The following is a 19,840-nucleotide window of genomic DNA, read 5'->3' as shown; positions in this document are numbered from 1 at the left end:
ACCACCCCAGCAAACAGAGACATATAAATAATGCATGGGGCAGAACACCAACACTTCACCAGAGGCACAATGACAATGTTACCCTGCAGGGTGATGAAACATTTGCAACCAAGCCCACCAACTCAGCGAGCATACCTACAATCTCATCCACAACCCAAACTACAAATCTTCTCAAAAACTTTTTGCCTTGTCATTTGTCTATTTAATACAATTATAAAGCTGTGTAATTTTTCTAACACACTTATTCAAAACCACAAAGACACTGACACGGTCCATGACTCAACCATGTTAGAGCATACATTTACAGCAAAACAAATACGGAAACAGAAAAATAATTTGATTCTGGAGTAGTAAATCTATAAACATACAATATGCAAATATTTACAATAGAAATCCACATTAAGGCTTTAGAAATTCAGAAGTTCTCCCTGCAATTACCAGAGATATCAACCCCAACTGGCAGACAGCTTATACATTATTGATTTTACCATACCTTTGAAAACAGAGAAGTTATTAACTATGTACATAAAGTGAAACAGACCCTTCCCTTCACCCTTTACTGTTCACGTGCCACTCTCTTTTCTTTTGTCGTATCCAATGTGGCATTTCCTAGTGTTATCATTGGAAGTGCCCATATGCTATAAGGACTATACGGGGATCCAAATTCGCATCTGAATTGTTTAAAACTTATTGTGTTATAACTCAAATTATTACAGTAATTATAGTGAACAGACACATAATTACCAGCAGTCCATCACAGTATTATACTGTTCCAAATAGCTCTTGCTAGAGCCAACCTAATGCTTTTGAGCAACAGAATCTACCTGGCTTTTTAAGAGGGCACTGACCACGGTGCAAATATTTCTCATACCTATTGTACTCTATTCACCTCCAAATCGAACTTGTTACAATTGAGATTATCACAGGCTAATGAGGCCACACTGGAGTCTCAACTTGATTCCTTCCCTCCTCCAAACTAGCTTTGCCCAATGATGTAATGTGTTTAAAGGCAATAAATTTACTCCTAGCCATAACTAGACCAAGAAGAGAGACATGACTATGACCTACAGTCAATTCTTTTCTTAATTGGTCAGGGTGATGGAAACGCACCTGGACTTTGCACTATGGCTGAGAGAGAAAAATCATGAAACCTACAGAAGTGAAGGGAGGAATAATCCCACCTATCCACAGCATCAAGTACATGACTGATTCATTAACTGTTTGTTATGTCAGCTATGAATCAGATACGTCACTATGGTCACACACCTACTGCAATATCAAAGAACAAACAAGCAAAAGTAACTGGAGGAAAGCTTGGGAGAGAGAAGCTCATGTGAGAAAGCGAAAGATTACTTTTTGTACTTGTTAACAGATTATCAGTGACCTTTATCTCAAGAGGTCTCGAAATACAATAATGAGGAAGTGATGCTTTAACTATACAGTGCCTTAGTCAGATGACCTATCAAGTACTGTCTTCAATTCTTGGGGACCACACATCAGGAAAGATATACTGGCTGTAGAGATTCTCCAGAATTACAATAGCAGCTTAACAGGCTATTTTAATCAACACAAATTGCATAAAATCTGACCTTACTGGTTTTGATAGTTAAGGATTAATTTAACAAAAAGGTGTTCAGGTAAAAAAAATCTCAATCAAGTAGAAATAGAAAAGTTAATTCTAACCAGGGATTTTAGAACAAGCAGCATAACCTTACTATTACAGTGAGGCTATTTAGAAGTGAAGACAGGGGCAAGGGCAGTGGAAATCCAGAAGATCTCCCTAAAGGGCTCTTGACATTTTCAAAAGTGAAATTAAGAGGTTTTTTTAGGCAAATGTGAAACATTGTTGAGAGATTAACGTGAAGCATATTTGAGCAGCTGGATAATCTATTGCAACTTCTAATATCCTGAAGGATACACTCAGATTAATCTCTCTTTGGATCTGTCAGTACTATTCAGAAAGCATCTGCTGTGTGAACAAAATGCAAATACTGGCTGAAAACAGGAGTCATGTGCCAAAAGACAGCAGACCTTTGTCTCAAATTAAAAGACCAGCTATATCTCCACTCATATCTGCTGTGCATCCAGCTTTCAATTATCATTGTGTCTTCTTCAGGATCAAAAAATGATTAACCAACATGTATATGGAATCAGCTGATGCGTTACACTCCAAACAATTACACCTTAAGGCTGGTACCTCTCTCAAAATTTTTTTTAGCAGGGTAGGGTAGGTGATGATAATGGGATGGGGCAGGGATGTTTAAGGAGTACAATACTAAGACACTGCCTTCTAAATGAGAAAATTACAGATGTATATTTGGCACATCGCCCTGTGTTCGCTCTCTGAAAGATAGTGGTCAATCTTTGACCCCCTCATATTCCTGTTTAGGTCCGTTTTCCCATCTTCCACATGTTCAACTGCTAACCAACTCCTCTCAAATTTATGGAATCAGCTTCCACCACTTTTTCAGACAGACCATTCCAGATCTCAAAAACTCAAGAAAATGTTTGTCTCTCCTCTACATCCTTTGATAATGATTTTAGATCTACAACATTGGATGTTAACTCTAACAATACCTCCAATAAGTATAAGTTCAGCTCTTACTGTTCTTTGTTTCTAAAAGAAGAATCCAAACTTTTCTCAAGAGTCCCTCAGGGCTGGGATATCCAATCTGTAGTTCAAAGCCCTTATTACCTTTTCTGAGGCATATTGGCCAAATTTGCCTAGTCTGAGGTGAAAAATTACCACTGATTTATAAAGTTCGAGCATGAGCTCTGTGTTTTTATATTCTGTTCATCTATTTATACACCCATGAGCCTTTTAAATCACCTTACCATCTAGTTATGTCATTCTCAAGCACATGTATGGACAAAGCGTATGTGGCGATTGTCAAAATGGTGACATGCATAGTATCCTTTTAATATCAGTCCTAGTGGCACTCTATACCATGTTCCTGTAGAACGACTGCACTATACTCTAAAGTATCAAAAGCCTTCTTAGGGGTGCATGTGGCTTTCCTATTCAAAATCTCTGATACTCTCAGTAACTTACAAGTTGCAAAATGGTGTTTACAATGCACAAATACAATTTACAAATATGTACCCACAAAGATGTAGTGTGTGTTTGAAATAAATAATCATTAAACAATGGAATAAATACATGATCAGCATAAAATTTGAAAATATGTTCATACAGAATGTGAAATAAAAGTGTAAGCATCTCCTAGTTTGACTCTGCTTCAAATAGTGCAAAAAGAGCCATGCATTAGCATGACATTTTTCACATACGAAGACTGAGATGAAGGCTAACAATTTCAAATGGAGATCAGTTTTGTGCTTTAGACTCACGGAAACAAAAAATTGAACTAAGTCACGTAAAACTATTTTCACATTGGCACTTACAAAGTGTAGGCTTTCAGACGCAGGGGAAAAACAAAAAAAAACAGTCCTCTATCGTCACTCCAGCACTATAACTGAAAACTGTTCATCAGTTGATACAGTTTGGAGCTGGAAGAACACAGCGGGTCAGGCAGCACAGAGAAGGAGGAGAGTCGATGTTTCAGGTTTAGATGCTTCATCAGGACTCACCAGAAAGTACTCATTGGATCTCTCTCGCACTGCAACCCACTGGTGTTAAACACACAGCATCTGCACTTCTTGCTATCTCCAAATGGCCTATAACCATTCTTGATTTTTTTTTCCTGAAATTAAATGAAGTGCTACAAACATGTCAACAAAATGATAGTATTAATCAAGTAGAACCTAGATGCTTCACGCTATAGAGTATGGAGTTTCTCAAGTTATAATTTGTAGATTATCCTAAGTCTGAACTGAACATGTAACTGAAATAAGCTAACCTATTCTGATTGATCAATGCCTTTGAAAGGCAAGACAATGGGATAGTGAGGCTAACAGTTAAATTACAGATCAATTTAAAGATCAGCCACAAGGCAAGGATATTCAATTTCCAGATTTCAATCCCCTCCCTATTGGTTGACAACTCCATTTAAATAACTGTTACCAAACCTAGCTCAGTTTTCAGGGATAATTGCAGCCTTAAGACCTTTTTATTTCTACTCCTACCCATCACAGAACTGTGTACATCATGAAAACAAACTTCCCACACTTCCATATCTGGAAGCAATCAAGTCTTTACAATGCCATTCACATCACCATTCAAGTGTAGACTTAGGCAATGAAAATTAACAGGCTAAACAACCAGTCAAGTCTAACTCTATCCTCACCTGACATTTACACAGTACAGTGGATCAGAGGCCATTGCATATTAATCGCTATCTAGACAGCATGAATGATTTTGCCTCTACGAGTCCATTCCACTGAGGCCAATAGAAGTATTAGCTACCGTCCTAGCTGAGACCAAACTACTCAGCGCAGGCCTTGTGGGAGTACAAATTTAACTTATCTTTAAGATTTACTATTACACTGAGGGACACATGGGGAAGATTTCCAAAGGAATTGTTATGGAAAGTTCAGTCCAAATTGTCTAAATACAACCTTCAATTGACACAGTAAGTTCAGTGTGTTGGTATCAAATACGGACAGATTTTGATCACAACAAAATTTCCAATACATGTAACAAAATAAGTGAAATAAAATAATATTGCTTCAAGTCTCTGTAGCCATGTTACAAATGCAACTCAACTGAAATTAATATTTTCCCCAAAGTCTGCAAGACATCAGTTATAAATCTTTTACAGGTGTATGAATTACTGTACATTCAATAATATACAAACTAAATATCAATGTTTCTTGATCTTCTCTTTCTCTGCATATAATGAGATGCCACTTTGAGCAAATAGTCTCCACGAGATTGATTTTGAATCGCTTATGTTTTATCGTTCTAGTTTTCAGGCTAATTGGCCCTCATGCAGATGCATTGGAGATGATCATCCAACTGATCACAAAGTAGAAGAGGAATATCGGATAAACAGCAAGGGCCTTGCGATTTGGTGGCTGGCTGTCGGCTAGAAATGCTGTCGAAGCTAGGAAAGCAAAATAAAAATGAATTATAAGTACATTTTAAGAAAAAAAAATTTCCTTCAATTCTTCTATAGTTGGCCACTGACTCACAACCAGCTGACAAAAATATTTCCAGGCCTCTCAAGCTGGTCACTACTGGATGACTGGCATTGTTTACTACATTGACAGAGACAATCTAACCTCTGATGTTTTAACCAACATTTCTGGTGTGGCCTAGTGATGTATTTCTTCCTTTAAATCATTTAGGATTTTGCTTCCTTATTTCATTTCTTCCTCCCTTCTAACGCTGTCTGATTTTCTCCAATTACTAGTCTTTAATGAGTGGTGGAACTCTTGATGGAAGAATAGACCACAATCACTGTGAGCCATTGCATCACGGGGATGCTACGGCTGGGGTTGATCCACTCAGCACCCTATATCAATAATGCCAATTTTGGTACCTCAGCTTCCCCAGTTGACCTCAAACGGAGGTTGATTCTGGGATGTTTTGGGTCTTGGGGGTTCAATAATACATAGATGGTATCATTATTCATTGAAGAAATCCAAAGAAGTTTCAAATTAAAACTTTTTTCTTCATTTTCAGTGAAATATTTCTTAGATGCAGTAATAACTACCATGGTCCTGAATAACTTTATTATTCAGTGATATAGAAGCCTGGAAGAGATAGTTGGTTAGCCCGCCTTGGAAAATTTTATAATATGACATCAACAGGCAGGTCCAAATGAGCTGCTCTGGCTATGATCAGATAAGTAATAAAAGAATGAAGTTAAGACATTGCTATCAGGCTGGATTGTTCAGGAAAAGTATAAAAAGGAATGCAGTGTCATACAGTGTGTCAAAGGGTTAAGGGTGGATAATGTAGATTAATCTCAGAACACCATTGTGACTTGAAGCTACTTCTCTATTTGTAAATCATGCTGGTTAGAGTCCACTTAGGTCCACCAAGGTCTGCCTCGTCAAACCCATATCAAGAAGTTCTTTGGGGCTTTTTGGGGAGTGGAAAGATTCATAATGGACAAACTGAAGCCCAACAGTACGTATAAATTCACAGCAGTAAAATGGAACATGTCAATAGGTCTTCAATCACGAAGACACCAAAATTAATATTGTAGCATTGTCTTCAGCCACATGGTGGCACTAGAACAATAAATCCTATACAGTACCATCAAACCAGATAACACAGGAATCATAGGCATTTCCAGATAAAGCTGCCCAAGTAAATAACATCTTTCACTGAATTGCTACTGTACAAGACAAAGCAGGACTGAACATAAATTAATATAGTCTCCACAAAGCTTGTATCAAGTGATGGCTGTATTTCTTTCAGTGGAAATAGATTTTGTTTCTTTCGCTCTTCACGCTGAACTTCCAGATCATATACATCAAGCATCAAAAGCAGTCAAGTTGCCAGCCAATGCCATGATATTGTTAATAACTTTCTTACCATGCTGCCAGAAAGCACAGAAAACTGGGAAGACCAGCTAATTCTCCCCCATGAAGGTGCCTGCATCTGTCAGAGTATTATTTTATAGCTAGAACAACTTGAATTAAAGCTTGCCTCAAGCTTCACTCTATTTTACATTCCAGATTACATTTTTAGCCTAAATAATCTCCAAAGTGTTTACATGCCACATTTTAAAATTAATTTCTTTTACTGGAATGGTTTGCCAATTAATCTGGAGAACTTCATAATTGTCTTTTCCTCTTTTCATACACCTCACTAAGCTGCAGCACGAATGGCATTAAGGTTTTACTCAGTGGTCTTAAATTCTAACATCAAAAAGTTATGCATTATGAATCAGAGCATAAGTCCTAATCTCAATGGTATGAAAACTAGTTTCCAAGTAATAATTGTAGCAAGAATAGTTTTTAATTTCTCAGTTTACTCACCATCCCTTTTCCAAGATAACATAACTGAGCTAGGAACCCTAGAAAAATAGTTTGGTTACAGAAAGGAAAATCAAATTTGGTGCCAATAAGCTGAGCTGCCCATGGGGAACCTCTAACCAAATGCACCACTCTTAAAAAGATTTGGTCAAGCTGAATTTAATATGCTTCCTAACTCTCAAAATAATTTTAATCTTTTTTTTTAAGAACAATCAATTACTTACCAAAAGTTGACCAACCAAATGCAGCGAGCACAATAATGAAGCGAATTATAACCACTGCCATTGGGATCTCAGATGTGCTGGAATGTGGAGCTAGCCGGATGAGTGAGCAAACAATCATAGCTACAGTGAGTGGCAATATACAATAACCCAGCACACACAAGCTTTGAAAGAAGGAGCTGGGAAGCAAAGAGAAATACATACAGTTACTGTCAATCTTTTCTGAGCCTGATTGGACTTCTCCTTGATTTGTGCTCTCTCTGCACATCAGCTACCGTCTTTCAAGGGTTTAACACAAATGCAAAACTAATTTCATTGCAATAGTGAGATTCCCCCAGAGAAAAAATCTGGTTACGCCATTTTCAATGTGCAGTTAGCCCATACTCAACAGGGTTTAATTCCCCATTCTGTAAGAGATTTCTGGTATCAGTCAAGGTAACACAAATTACACCACAAACAAAATCAGGAGTTGCTGGAAAACCTCAGCAGGTCCGGCAACATCTGTGAAGAGAAAATTAGAGTTAAAGTTTCAGGTCCGGTGACCCTACCTCAGAACGGGTCACCAGACCTGAAATGTTCATTCTGATTTTCTCTTCACAGATGCTGCCAGACCTGCTGAGCTTTTACAGCAACTTCTCATTTTGTTCCTCATTTACAGTATTCGCAGTTCTTTCGGTGTTTATAAATTATATCAAATTTAGCATCCAGATACCAGGAGTTTGACTGGGAGAAGGAAAAATAAATAATGTTTTTTATTCATAATTGCTATCCAACAACAAAATATGTCGTAATTCATGTGGAAACCACTTGGACTATTTGATGGAGGATACAAAAAGCAGCAAGAAAGTTATCGATTCGCCAGATTGATAAGTATGCATGAAAACATTTTTCCAACTTTTAAAAGGTGGAGAAAGTCAAAGAGTTGAGAAAGAAAAATCCAGCATACAGCTGAAGAAGTTGCAGAAGGCTCTTCCACCTATGGTGGATGGGAGCCATGTTTCATAGAATTTCCATGATGTAGTACCTGCTTTCAGCCATTTTGTGGCACTGTAGACAATAGATCCCATTGGCTTCAAGAATGCAAGGTACATGAATACAAATAAGTGGCAAATGATGAAATCAGAGTAATGGCAGCGATATACATTAATGTTAAAGTACAGTCACTCTGATTAAGCAATGACAGTAGCTAATTTACACACCAAGTGCCACAAATAGTAAACAAATGAAATTAGCAGATACAAACAGAATTTGTTGGAGGCACTCAGCACATCTGACAGCATCTGTGGAAAGAAAGCAGAGTTAACACTTCAAGTTTCGTGACTTTTCGTCAGAACTGCTCTGTTTGAAGATTTGAAGACAAGGACTAGCTTTCAATTTCATCACATTGCACAACAGAGAGTGAATGCACATAAATAAAACCAAAGTACTGCGCCTGCTGGTGATTTGAAATAAAAACAGGAAGCACTGGGTAAACTCTGTGGGTCTGGCAACATCTGTGGAGAGAGAAAGCTTTAACATTTCAATCCAAGTGATTCTTCTTTTGTCTCCAAAGAAGATTCATATCAGACATGATATGGTTGCCACCCAGGTTGACAGGGTTGTTAAGAAGGCATACAGTGTTTTAGCTTTTATTAATAGAGGGATCGAGTTCCGGAACCAAGAGGTTATGCTGCAGCTGTACAAAACTCTGGTGTGGCCGCACTTGGAGTATTATGTACAGTTCTGATCACCGCATTATAAGAAGGGTGTGGAAGCTTTGGAAAGGGTGCAGAGGAGATTTACTAGGATGTTGCCTGGTATGAAGGGAAGGTCTTACGAGGAAAGGCTGAGGGACTTGAGGCTGTTTTCATTAGAGAGAAAGTTGAGAGGTGACTTAATTGAGGCATATAAGATAATCAGAGGGTTAGATAGGGTGGATAGGGAGAGCCTTTTTCCTAGGATGGTGACGGCGAGCATAAGGGGGCATAGCTTTAAATTGAGGGGTGAAAGATATAGGACAGACGTCAGAGGTAGTTTCTTTACTCAGAGTAGTAAGGCTATGGAACGCTTTGCCTGTAAGGGTAGTAGATTCACCAACTTTAAGTACATTTAAGTCGTCATTGGACAAGCATGTGGACATAAATGGAATAGTGTAGGTTAGATGGGCTTCAGATTGACGTGACAGGTCAGCACAACATTGAGGGCCGAAGGGCCTGTACTGTGCTGTAATGTTCTATGTTCAGACCTGAAATATTAATTCTTTTTCCGACTTCACAGTTGCTGCCTGACCTGCTGAATTTCTCCAGCACTGTTTCTTTTAACTGTATGACTGTAGATGAGCTTATCAAGATATGGCTTTTGAATAAATTACATTTTGTAAACAGTTAAGGAATAAGAGCACATCAAGGAGGAAGAGGGGAGGAGAATGTCATGTACTAGAATCTAGATGCAACACAACAGTGGATAAAGATTTCAGTGGTAATCGGGATGGGAATAGGTACACAAATCTTTTCTTGAGGGCCCAGGCTATGTGCTTTCTCAAACTACGTTATCTCAAACTATGTGCTTTCCAGTTTTTCTTAAAACTGATTTCATGGATCATGTATGACCTATAGCCAAGGCACTAAGGAGGCTACAGTCTTTTTGACCTGAAAAACATACAATGTTGAATTGTAAAAGAGCAGAAACTTGCAAATGTTGTACATGCTCTCTGGATAAGCATGCCTTCTGCAGGAGTTAACGCACAGTAAGAGAACTGCAAGAGCACTGGTGTTGCAATGGAAATAAAGTCAAAGCTTGGTAGTACTCTAACCCATTGCAAAACTCTCTCATACAACCTATTAGCATTTAAATAACAAGATATTAAAGTAGGAGTCAGAAATATAGTAGACTTTGGTGGTTTAAAAATTTTAGAAGGGTTCTGAGAAAGGGTTATTCAACCCAAAATGTTAACTCTAATTTCTCGGCACAGATGCTGCCAGACCTGCTGAGCTTCGAGCAATTTCAGTTTTTGTTTCAGAGCTTGATGTTTACAGTCTACTGCAAGGAATATTTGTTCAAATGGCACCCGCTACTTTATATTTTCCCCATTCCAACATAAAATGCAATTAAACTTTATCATGCTGCTAGTATTTGTTGGGTCAGCAGGTAAACGTACTGTGGAAAATAAGTAACGATAACAAGACTTCAACCCCTGATCTTCACTCAATTAGTTTAGCTAGCCCAACTTTTGCTTGAAGATTGAAAACAATTAGCTGCTAAGACTCACATACAACCAAGACAGACAATGCACTAGAGAGCCAATGGCGTTGATGGAGCAGTGCCCTCCGGAGAGAAACATGGGAAGGAAACTTACATTGTGCCACCAAGCAGTTTGGAGTTCAGTGTAATGATGACTGCGCCAAACCACACGATAACAAACACCTCAGCAAACTCTGGGCCTCCTTCATGCTTACTGTCAACAGAACTTCCCTGTAACATCCTGTGAGAAACAGAACAAATCTAAATATATCCTTCAAGTTACGTCCACAATAAATATTTTTTAAAACAGACTATAGACGTACCTAAAAGTTAATAAAAGCATGAGATCAACTTGACCAAGCTGCTGCCCGAAAAAGTCAAAAGGCATTGCAAACAAACAACTGGACAATTATGACTGACAGGATCTGAAATTAGAGTTGGATTAGCTCAGCACCCCTGGAAATTAGAAACAAGGAAGGGATCATCTCCCTCGAAAGAACACACAAGCTGGACAAAGCACATAAATGAGCGTGTACTCTCACATGTGATGTACTGTGATGGAGACAGAAACATCAACAATGGATCAGTATCTCTCTCACACACACACTGAGACACAGCGCGAAAGGAGAAAACTGAAAAGCTAAGCACAACACAGACTCTTACAGAAAAGAAGTGAAAGCGCACATAGGGGTTGTAGGTGGGTGGCCCCATAATTGGTATCTGTACAATGAAGGGCTTGGAAAGGAATATTTTAGAAGTGCATTGCTTTTGAGATCCCCTGGATTTCAGAAGCAAATGTGTCATACAACGTGGCACCTAGTATTGAAGAACCGATCTTTAATTCCACCCTAAAACTGCATGAGGTTACCTGATTCTCAGCAAGGGCAATTCCTATTAACCATTCTTTCCCTATGGCTAGGAGAGTTAAGACTCTTGGGTAAAATTTTGCTCCTGAGATCAATAACACTCTTACTAGAACAGGCACACGAGGAAACCTTTTAGCAAGGATAGGTTTAGTTTGGGCTGTAACATATCAACTGTGAAATTACTACCCAATAATTAATACCAACACTCAAACATGAGGAATGCTCAATAAAGTGAGGTACCAGATGGGCCCATGGAACTGTACTCCTTTAAAAGGGAGTAAAGAAAATTGGATGGCATTGGGGAAATTTAAAAAAAATTTTACTCATGTTTTATATTTGCATCATTCTTTGACCCTATCCATGATTTTTTTTTAAGCTATCTTCTACAAGGCTTACACATACAGCAATATATTAGAGGAAAAATGCTGACCACTCAGTGGCAGATGGAAGTAATTCATCTGAAGCCTTACACCAGATATTTACTTACATTGCTAACAAAACACAGAGTATTAGAGGGCCCCATAGATCCCCTGTAATGAAAAAAACATAAGAATTATTCACATAATCGTGCAAAACTAGTCTATGCCTCAGGGAGTGGTCAAGCACAGGGACTGGTTGAACCATAACCAACAGGCCAGACAAGAAGCCAAGTGGATAGACTCAAACCAAAATCAAAATTCTATCAATTGTGTTGTACAAATTTTATTGTAACCTCTTCTGTCATTGTGTTATCATCTGCAGTAATCTATCATATTCTGACACTACAAAAGACACTCTATCCTTTGTTCTGAGAATCAGAGGAGAGATTTTGCTGTATCCTTTGGTTCCCCTATGTGTGTTTGGATAAAGGAGACTGGCAAAAGACAGTCAAACATCCATACTGTTACTCATTACATGTTTGCCCAAGCCTGGATGTTGTCCAGGTGTAGCTGCACGTGGCCATGGGCAGATTCAGTATTGTAGGAGTCACAAACATTGCTGAACATGGTGCAATCATCAGCAAACACCCTCATTTCTGATCACAGGATGGAGGGAAGTTAATTGCTGAAGTAGCTAAAGATGGTTGGGCCCCTGAAGAACTGCTGTGATAGCAGGAGGCCTAGACGTATTAATGTTGGATTATTAATCCAGAAACCCAAGTAACGCTCTGGAGACTCAAGTTTGAATCCCGCTACAACAGACTTGAAACTTGAATTCAATAAAATTTTGAAATTAGCATCTAATGATTACCATGATTGCATTGTTGATTCATCCGCTTCACTAATGCATTTAGGGACAGGATTGAACTCCAATGACCAAACCATCTTCCTTTGCGACTCAATCAGGGAGAATTTTCCCCCTAATTCACACTGACTTCGCTTGCCCAAGAATCCTTAATGTCACATTCACACAAATGCATCTTTAAGGGCAGTTATTCTTGCCTCATCTTTTGAGTTCAGCTCTTTTGTCCCTATTTGGATGAAGGCAGGTCAGGAACTAACTGGTCCTGGCAGAAACCAAACTGAACATCAGTTAACAGCTTGCTTCTCAGCATGTTTTGATTGTTAGCACTGCTGATGACCCCTTCTATCATTTTGCTAAAGATCGAGAGTAGACTGATTGGCAGGATGCATACCAGTCTTGTAGACAGCCTTGCATATATCACTAACAAATAATTGCATACCACTGTCAATCATAGAATTGCATAGTGCATAATAAACTGAACAGCCTGTTCTGGTGTAACGTCACAGAATTCCTATAGCGTAGAAGCAGACCATTCGGTGCAAGGAGTCCACACTGACCCGCTGAAGAGCATCCCATCCAGACCCTGCCCCCATAACCCTGCATTTCCCATGGCTAATCCAACCAGCTTGAAAATCCCTGGACACTACGGGTAATTTAGCATGGCCAATCCACCTAGCCTGCATATCTTTGGACAGTGGAAGGAAACCAGATCACCCAAAGGAAACCCACACAGTCACAGAGAAAATGTGCAAACTCCACACTGACAGTTGTACGAGAATGGACTCAAGCCTGGGTCCTACCATTGTAAGGCAGCAGTGCTAACTATTGAGCCGCCGTGCTAACATACTGGTATAATAAAACAAAGAACTGTGGATGCTGGCGATCTGAAACAAAATAAAAGGGGTTGAAAAATTCTGGAGGTCTAGCAGCATCTCCCCATAGATTTCTGTTGTGGTCTGTACTTGTGTTTGTCGATGCATCTGGGGGAATACTGCACAAGGGCCTCTGGAAATGCTGCTTTGGAAAGACTCACTAAAAATGTGTGAGAACATCCTACATGTTCTCACTTCCATATTTTCCTTAAGCTCTCTCCTGCACACGCTATAATATTATCCCACTGTCACAAAGCATTCTTCTCCAAGATATTACTATTGGACACTCACGTATTGCAAAGATGCATATGTAATTCATGTCTAACAGCAATTACCTGTTCAATACAGCAAACACTGACATTTTTTTAAGCAAGTTTAAGCCCTCTTAAAATCAATAATTTTATGGGCACTAGCAATGTTCCAATAACTTGTTCACTGCCGTTCTTAACTGAAATCCATACAGGCATTTTCAAGAATGGGTCACTGAAAATAATTTAAGAGGAAAACCCAATTGATTCTGTCTTGACTTCCCCTGCCTACTAGACCATGGTCATGAAGATAAACTGTAAGCTCCTACCAGTATCTTGCCAAGATCATCTGCATCAATTTAGCCTAGGAATTAGACCTCATTGAATGGCTGGACATTAAATTTACTCTCAGGCATGAAGCAAATCCCTTTCTGTAAGGTATTTTCCAGTCAACATGTTCTTGAAATTATATTGTCCTGTACTTACAATCTCGGAGAAGGCTGCTGCTCTTTTTAGGGTACATAACATGAACAAACTTCTTCCCAACAGCCTTCAGATCTCGTATCTGATAAACACAAGGCAAACAAAGAAAAGAATACTTAGTTGCCAAGGAATGTGTGGAATCACACCAATATACTTAGACCAAATACAGTTATCAATGGGTAAGAACTGATTAAGATGATAAGGAGGAACTGTTTGTGGGTGTTACTTGTTTTTATGAAGAAGAAAAACACTTCAGTATATGGGAAGCAGTTTCAAATGCCTTATGATGATCAGTAAATTTGACTGTTTTTATCCTACTTTACAATAATGACCCACATAACTGTAAAAACCAATTCCATTTCTCCAGGTTGACTCCAAAGTTATTTTCATACTGGCTTTCCTTTAGTACATTTTGAAGTAATATTAACTTCCAATAACTCAACAGTAACAAAATGGAAGGTGTACTACCTCAGTCTTTGGTAAGTGTCTCCAGCATGATTTAACGAAGTTACTTATTCATGTCAAATCTGAGAACAGTGCATTTTTAAACAATTTCATGAAAAATAACTGCAATTAACAATATACTCTCTGGGTTAACTAAACACACTAGTTTTGGCTAGTGATTCTTGCTATTCCATTTAAATCCTGTAGTTGACAGTCACAACCTGTAAATTATTCCCATATTCCACAACTGTCGATAAATTAACGGTCTAACAGTCTTCACACTCAAAGCAGAGTTCTGTTCTGCATCCTGTCTAACTTGTCTGCAATATCTTTTACTGTGTCAAAAGTCAATACTTAAAATTGACACTCATTCATTAGCTCCAACTGTTAACCCATTAAAATGAGATACATGCAAAAGAGAAACTGTTGTTTATTTAAGCAGTAACACAAAACAAATAGAAAAGCACTATCTTGCATGTGACACCCAGTCAAAAGTTACAACTTGAATTACTTTAGAGAATTTTGGGGCATGGCTTTGGGGAGGATAGGGAAGGGGAAAGTATATGGAAGCAAAAGAAGAAAGCTATGCACTGTATATAGACTAATTATTCCAGAATCATAGTCAATACCTAAAAACTTTAGATCAAATATAGTCATACAGTAATACAGCTTGGAAACAGGTCCTTTGTCCCAAACTGGTCCACGCTGACCATAGTGCTCACTCAGCTAGTTTCAACTGCCCACAATTGGTCCATATCCCTATAAACCCTCCTCATCCATGCACCTATCCAAATGTTTTTTAAAATTTTGCTATTGTATCTGCCTCAATCATTTTATCTGGCAGCCCATTCCAAATACGCACTACTCTCTGCATGAAGAAGTTCCCCGAGGTCCTTCTTAAATCTATCCCCTCGCACCTTAAACCAATGCCCTCTAGTTTCCAATTCCCCATCACTGGGAAAAGAATATATGTATTCATCCTATCTATGCCCCTCATAATTTTATACACCTCAATAAGGTAACCCTTCATTCTCCTATGTTTCAAGGGATAAAGTTGTATCCTGATCAACCTCCCCCTATAATTCAGGCCTACTAGTCCTGGCATCATCCTTGTAAATTTTCTTTGCACAGTTGCCAGTTTAACTGTCTCTTTCCTATAACAGGGTGACCAAAATTGTACACAATACTCCAAGTGCGGCCTCACCAATGGCTTATACTACTGTAACATAATATCCCAACTCCTATACTCAATGTTGCGACCAATGGAGGCCAGCATGCTAAATGCTTTCTTCACCACCCTGTCCACCCGTGACACCACTTTCAATGAACTATGCACCTGTACTCCTAAATCCCTCTGTTCCATAACACTCCTCAAGACCTTACAATTTATTGTACAAGTCTTACCATGGTTTGACTTTCCAAAGTGCAACACCTCATATATATCTGTATTGAATCGCATTTGCCAAACCTCAGCCCATTTCACCGTCTGATCAAGATCCTTCCGTAATTTTTGAGAAGGTTTTTCAATATCAACAATATTTCATAATTTTGTATCATCTGCAAACTTACTAATCATGCCTTGTACATTCACATCCAGATCATTATATAAATAACAAATAATGAAGGTCCCAGCACCAAGCCCTGTGACACACCACTAGTCACGGGCCTCCAGTCCAAGAAACACCCTTCAACCATCACCTTCTGCTTCCAACCATCGAGCCAATTTTGAATCCAATTAGCCAGCTCTCCCTGGATCCAATGCAACCTAACTTTCATGACTAGACTACTGTGTGGCACCTTGTCAAAGGCCTTACTAAAGTTTCATAGAATCCCTACAGTGTGGAAATAGGCCCTTTGGCCCAAGAAGTCCACAGTAACACTCAGAGCATCCCACCAGTCTAGACATCCCTGAACACTACCGGCAATTTAGCATGGTCAAGCCGCCTAACCTGCACATTTTTGAATTGTGGAAGAAAACCGGAGCACCTGGAGAAAACCCAAGCAGACACGGGGAGAATGTCTGTGTGGAGCTTGCACAGTCACCTGAGTGTGAAATTGAACCCAGGTCCCTGGCACTTAGTGCTAACTCTGAGCCACCATGCTGGCTCTAAGGTCTATACAGACAACATCCACCTTCCATTCTCCTGGTTACCTCTTTGAAAAATTCTAAAAGATTTCAGACCTGACTTCCCATGCACAAATCCAGACCTTGACTATCCAAATGTTGGTCGATCCTGCCCCTCAGCATTATCTCCAATAACATGCCTACCACTCAGGTCAGGCTCACTGGTCTGTAGGTCCCTGGCTTGTCTTTGCTACTTTTTTAAACAATGGAACAACATTAGCCATCTTTCAGGTCTTCTGGAACTTCACCAGTGGCTAAAGATGAAATATTTTAGGAAAGGTTATTTGTGGAAGGTTTTAGAAATGACAGCATAACTGGGAACCTTTTAAGTTGGACATATTAGCTTCTCTTGCATGGCATGACAGAGCTTGCACTTATACACGGACATCATTTGCTGATGTCAGGGTATGATACTATAAAGGCAGTGCAAGGAGTAAAGCAGGCAGTTTTGTACTAAAAAAAATCAGAGACAAATAACCCACAAATCTATAATTAGCCCTTGGGTGACAAACACCAAGTAGCAAAGGCAGACAAGGTGAGATTTCACTACACATAAAACATGTACAGTAAGCTTCTCCTTACAGTTACTCAGTTCACAAAGTTGAAATGGAATGATACTAATGCAGACCTGCAGGGTCCCAGTTTTAACTGTTGGTCCGTGCTGAATTGTGACAGTGAGAATAGTAATTGCACTTATTTAACTGGCCTTGGCAGCCATGGAACAGAATGGAGAACAAACAAAACCAGCCAGCCTCTCTCTCCCTAATTTAGTCCCAGTAACCACACTAGGATATGTTCCTTCTGGTGCCGGGTACGTTTTCATGTTTTCCATGGTTACAGCCAGCTCATCACTAGTTGTTGCATAAGATACTAGACACACTTAACACTATATGGAACAGTACCCTATGAGAATATTGACTTGGGGGGGGGGGGAGAATGATGTTCAACAGTACTTACGATTGTCTCCTTGACAGGTTCATCCAGTGTGGAGTAGTCATCTTCCTGTGACTGAGAACTGACTGGAACTGTAATTTGTCCCTCAACAGGGACATCATTTGATATCGAGACATCAGCCAAGTCTGAAAACTACAGTGCCAAAAAAGACATTAGATTATCTGGTCATTATTTATTTTCAACTGAGTTTTCTATTTTTCCTACTCTGTCACCCACAGCCCCATCTCCCAATCTCTATGGCAGCATAGGTCCTAACACATTATCGGTTCCCAATCCTCCAATGATACTTCTCTGAAGAAGCACATTAAGCCACAAAGCACATCCCATCCTTCACTCCGCTTGATCCAGTCTCATTCACAATGGACATGTTGAAATCAGTACTCGATAGCATTTTTCTCTATTTTGGGTTTATAGATAGATTTAAAAATACAATCTACAATGAGAATTTCCTTTATCTTTACATAAATGACACTTGTAAATTGCAACAGCCTAACAAAAATGTTTAAAGACTACACGCTCAAGGCAGGTAAACAGGAACTGGATGGTAGCATTGTACCTGCAGTTCCAATTTGCTCAGTTCGGCCAGCCAGTTCAAGACTACCATTGTAATAATCCCAGCTGATGGTAACATTGTGCTAAACAGAAGAGGTATCAAACCGAAGACAGGGAGGCCAAAACACAGAATTTTTTAAGGAGTTAAAAATATTTCTTAGGGCAAAAGGCAAAGGGTATGGAGAGAACAGGGGAACAGGGTAACGAGTTGGATGATCAACCGTCATCATATCGAATAGCCGAACAAGCTTGAACGGCTGAATAACCTACTTCTATTTTCCTGCATCTATTTTCTACATTTTCCACATATTATGTTCTATAATACATAAGATATAGTATATATTCCATTCTGTACATCCTGCTTCAATTTTCTATGATTAAATCTATACATGGGTTATGTAAACTTGAGAACCCAAGTATCCAAATAATCATGATACGCTACAAACTTTCATTCCACCTTGTTTAAGTGTTACATTTACTTGCATCCAAGTTTTTCCTCAAAGGATCAGGGGAGCCCTAGGTCAATTAGGTGAGTTCCCCTTCATTATGACTCCCAAATACAGTTTGCAAACATGTTCTCACTCTATCACTCTTAACTTCCATCCAGTAACTAATACTCGCCACAGCCAAAGGATAAGGCTGAAGCATTCGCAAAATCTTAACAGAGAAATGCTGTGTGGACGTTCCATTCTAGACCTCTCGAGGACCACAAACGTCATGGCAGTCTTCAGCCAATTCAGTTCACTCTATGTGCTATCTAGAAACTGCTAGGGACACTGGATACTACAAAGGCTCTCGGCCCTGACATTGCAGCAATAGAACGACTATTTGTAGTTTTGAATTGTCATGCTTCTTGCCAAGCTGCTCCAGCACAGCTACAACACCAACATCTACCTGGCAAATAGATTTTCTGCTTCACACACTAGAATTAACAAAACGCATTTTACACAATTTAGCAGTCTGGCAGAATCTGCAGCAATTGATAACGTGGAGTCGAACGATGTCAGTCAGGGTCTCTGATAACTATCCAATGATTCCAGCTGAAAAAATATGCGGAGAGGACAGCTGTGTTCAAGTTCTGTTCTGCTTATAGAAGAGGTTTACACATGACGGCGATACCAATGTGACAACCCTCAGAGCAACAGGCAGCACCTTCAGGGTGTAAACATGGAGATGGAGGGGGAGGGGGGGTTCCAGAACTACTTCTTCACTCCGTCAGTCCCTGGGCCCAAAGTAACACAGCAGTTGTTTCTGTAACGGCTGACGCACCGCACTCACTCACTCACCAGCGGCTGGCGCGAATCACTCTCCACCTCCGCCATCTTCAGCCCCGCTGACGTGGAGAACAAACATATGACCTCAACCCCGCGACAAATATCCCCACTGTGTCGCTCTCAACGTGCGTCACTGACGGGCGCTGCTGTTTTTACACGCCCCGTCGGGACCTGTTCTGGGGCGGTTTGTACTGAAATGAAAATTTACAGTCTCAAAGCAGTGCTGAGACTCCTCTGCGTTACATAATAGAGTCCAATTGCTAGTGGCTTGAACGCTGCACCACCTTGTCCCCGTCTTCTCAAACATCATCTCCGCCAAACGTTGCATTCCCATTCCAGCACTGATATCGCTGCGTTCTCCACTACGTCCTTTTTAAATATGATCCTCCCCACCGCACTTTCAATTCATCTCTTTCAGAGTATTGCCCTTCCCACGTCCCCACAATTTCCTCCTTCCGCACATTCTTCAC

The 19,840-nt window shown here is 39.6% G+C and overlaps 1 protein-coding gene across 1 annotated transcript; it reads right to left on the bottom strand.

The window, feature by feature from the left end:
• Nucleotides 1-179: 179 nt before the first annotated feature.
• yipf6 (Yip1 domain family, member 6) lies at nucleotides 180-19,531 on the bottom strand. Its single transcript, XM_048544361.2, has 7 exons — nucleotides 19,383-19,531; nucleotides 17,548-17,676; nucleotides 14,025-14,103; nucleotides 11,682-11,724; nucleotides 10,444-10,569; nucleotides 7,113-7,288; nucleotides 180-5,003 (listed from the first exon to the last, which is right to left on the bottom strand). The coding sequence occupies exons 1-7, from the start codon at nucleotides 19,416-19,418 to the stop codon at nucleotides 4,885-4,887; spliced, it is 708 nt and encodes a 235-aa protein (XP_048400318.1). The 5' UTR covers nucleotides 19,419-19,531; the 3' UTR covers nucleotides 180-4,884.
• Between the last annotated feature and the right edge of the window lie 309 nt (nucleotides 19,532-19,840).

Source organism: Stegostoma tigrinum, chromosome 15 (genome assembly GCF_030684315.1).
Source record: "Stegostoma tigrinum isolate sSteTig4 chromosome 15, sSteTig4.hap1, whole genome shotgun sequence".
Taxonomy (NCBI): Eukaryota; Metazoa; Chordata; class Chondrichthyes; order Orectolobiformes; family Stegostomatidae; genus Stegostoma; species Stegostoma tigrinum.
This window is presented reverse-complemented; position numbering and strand designations above follow the sequence as displayed.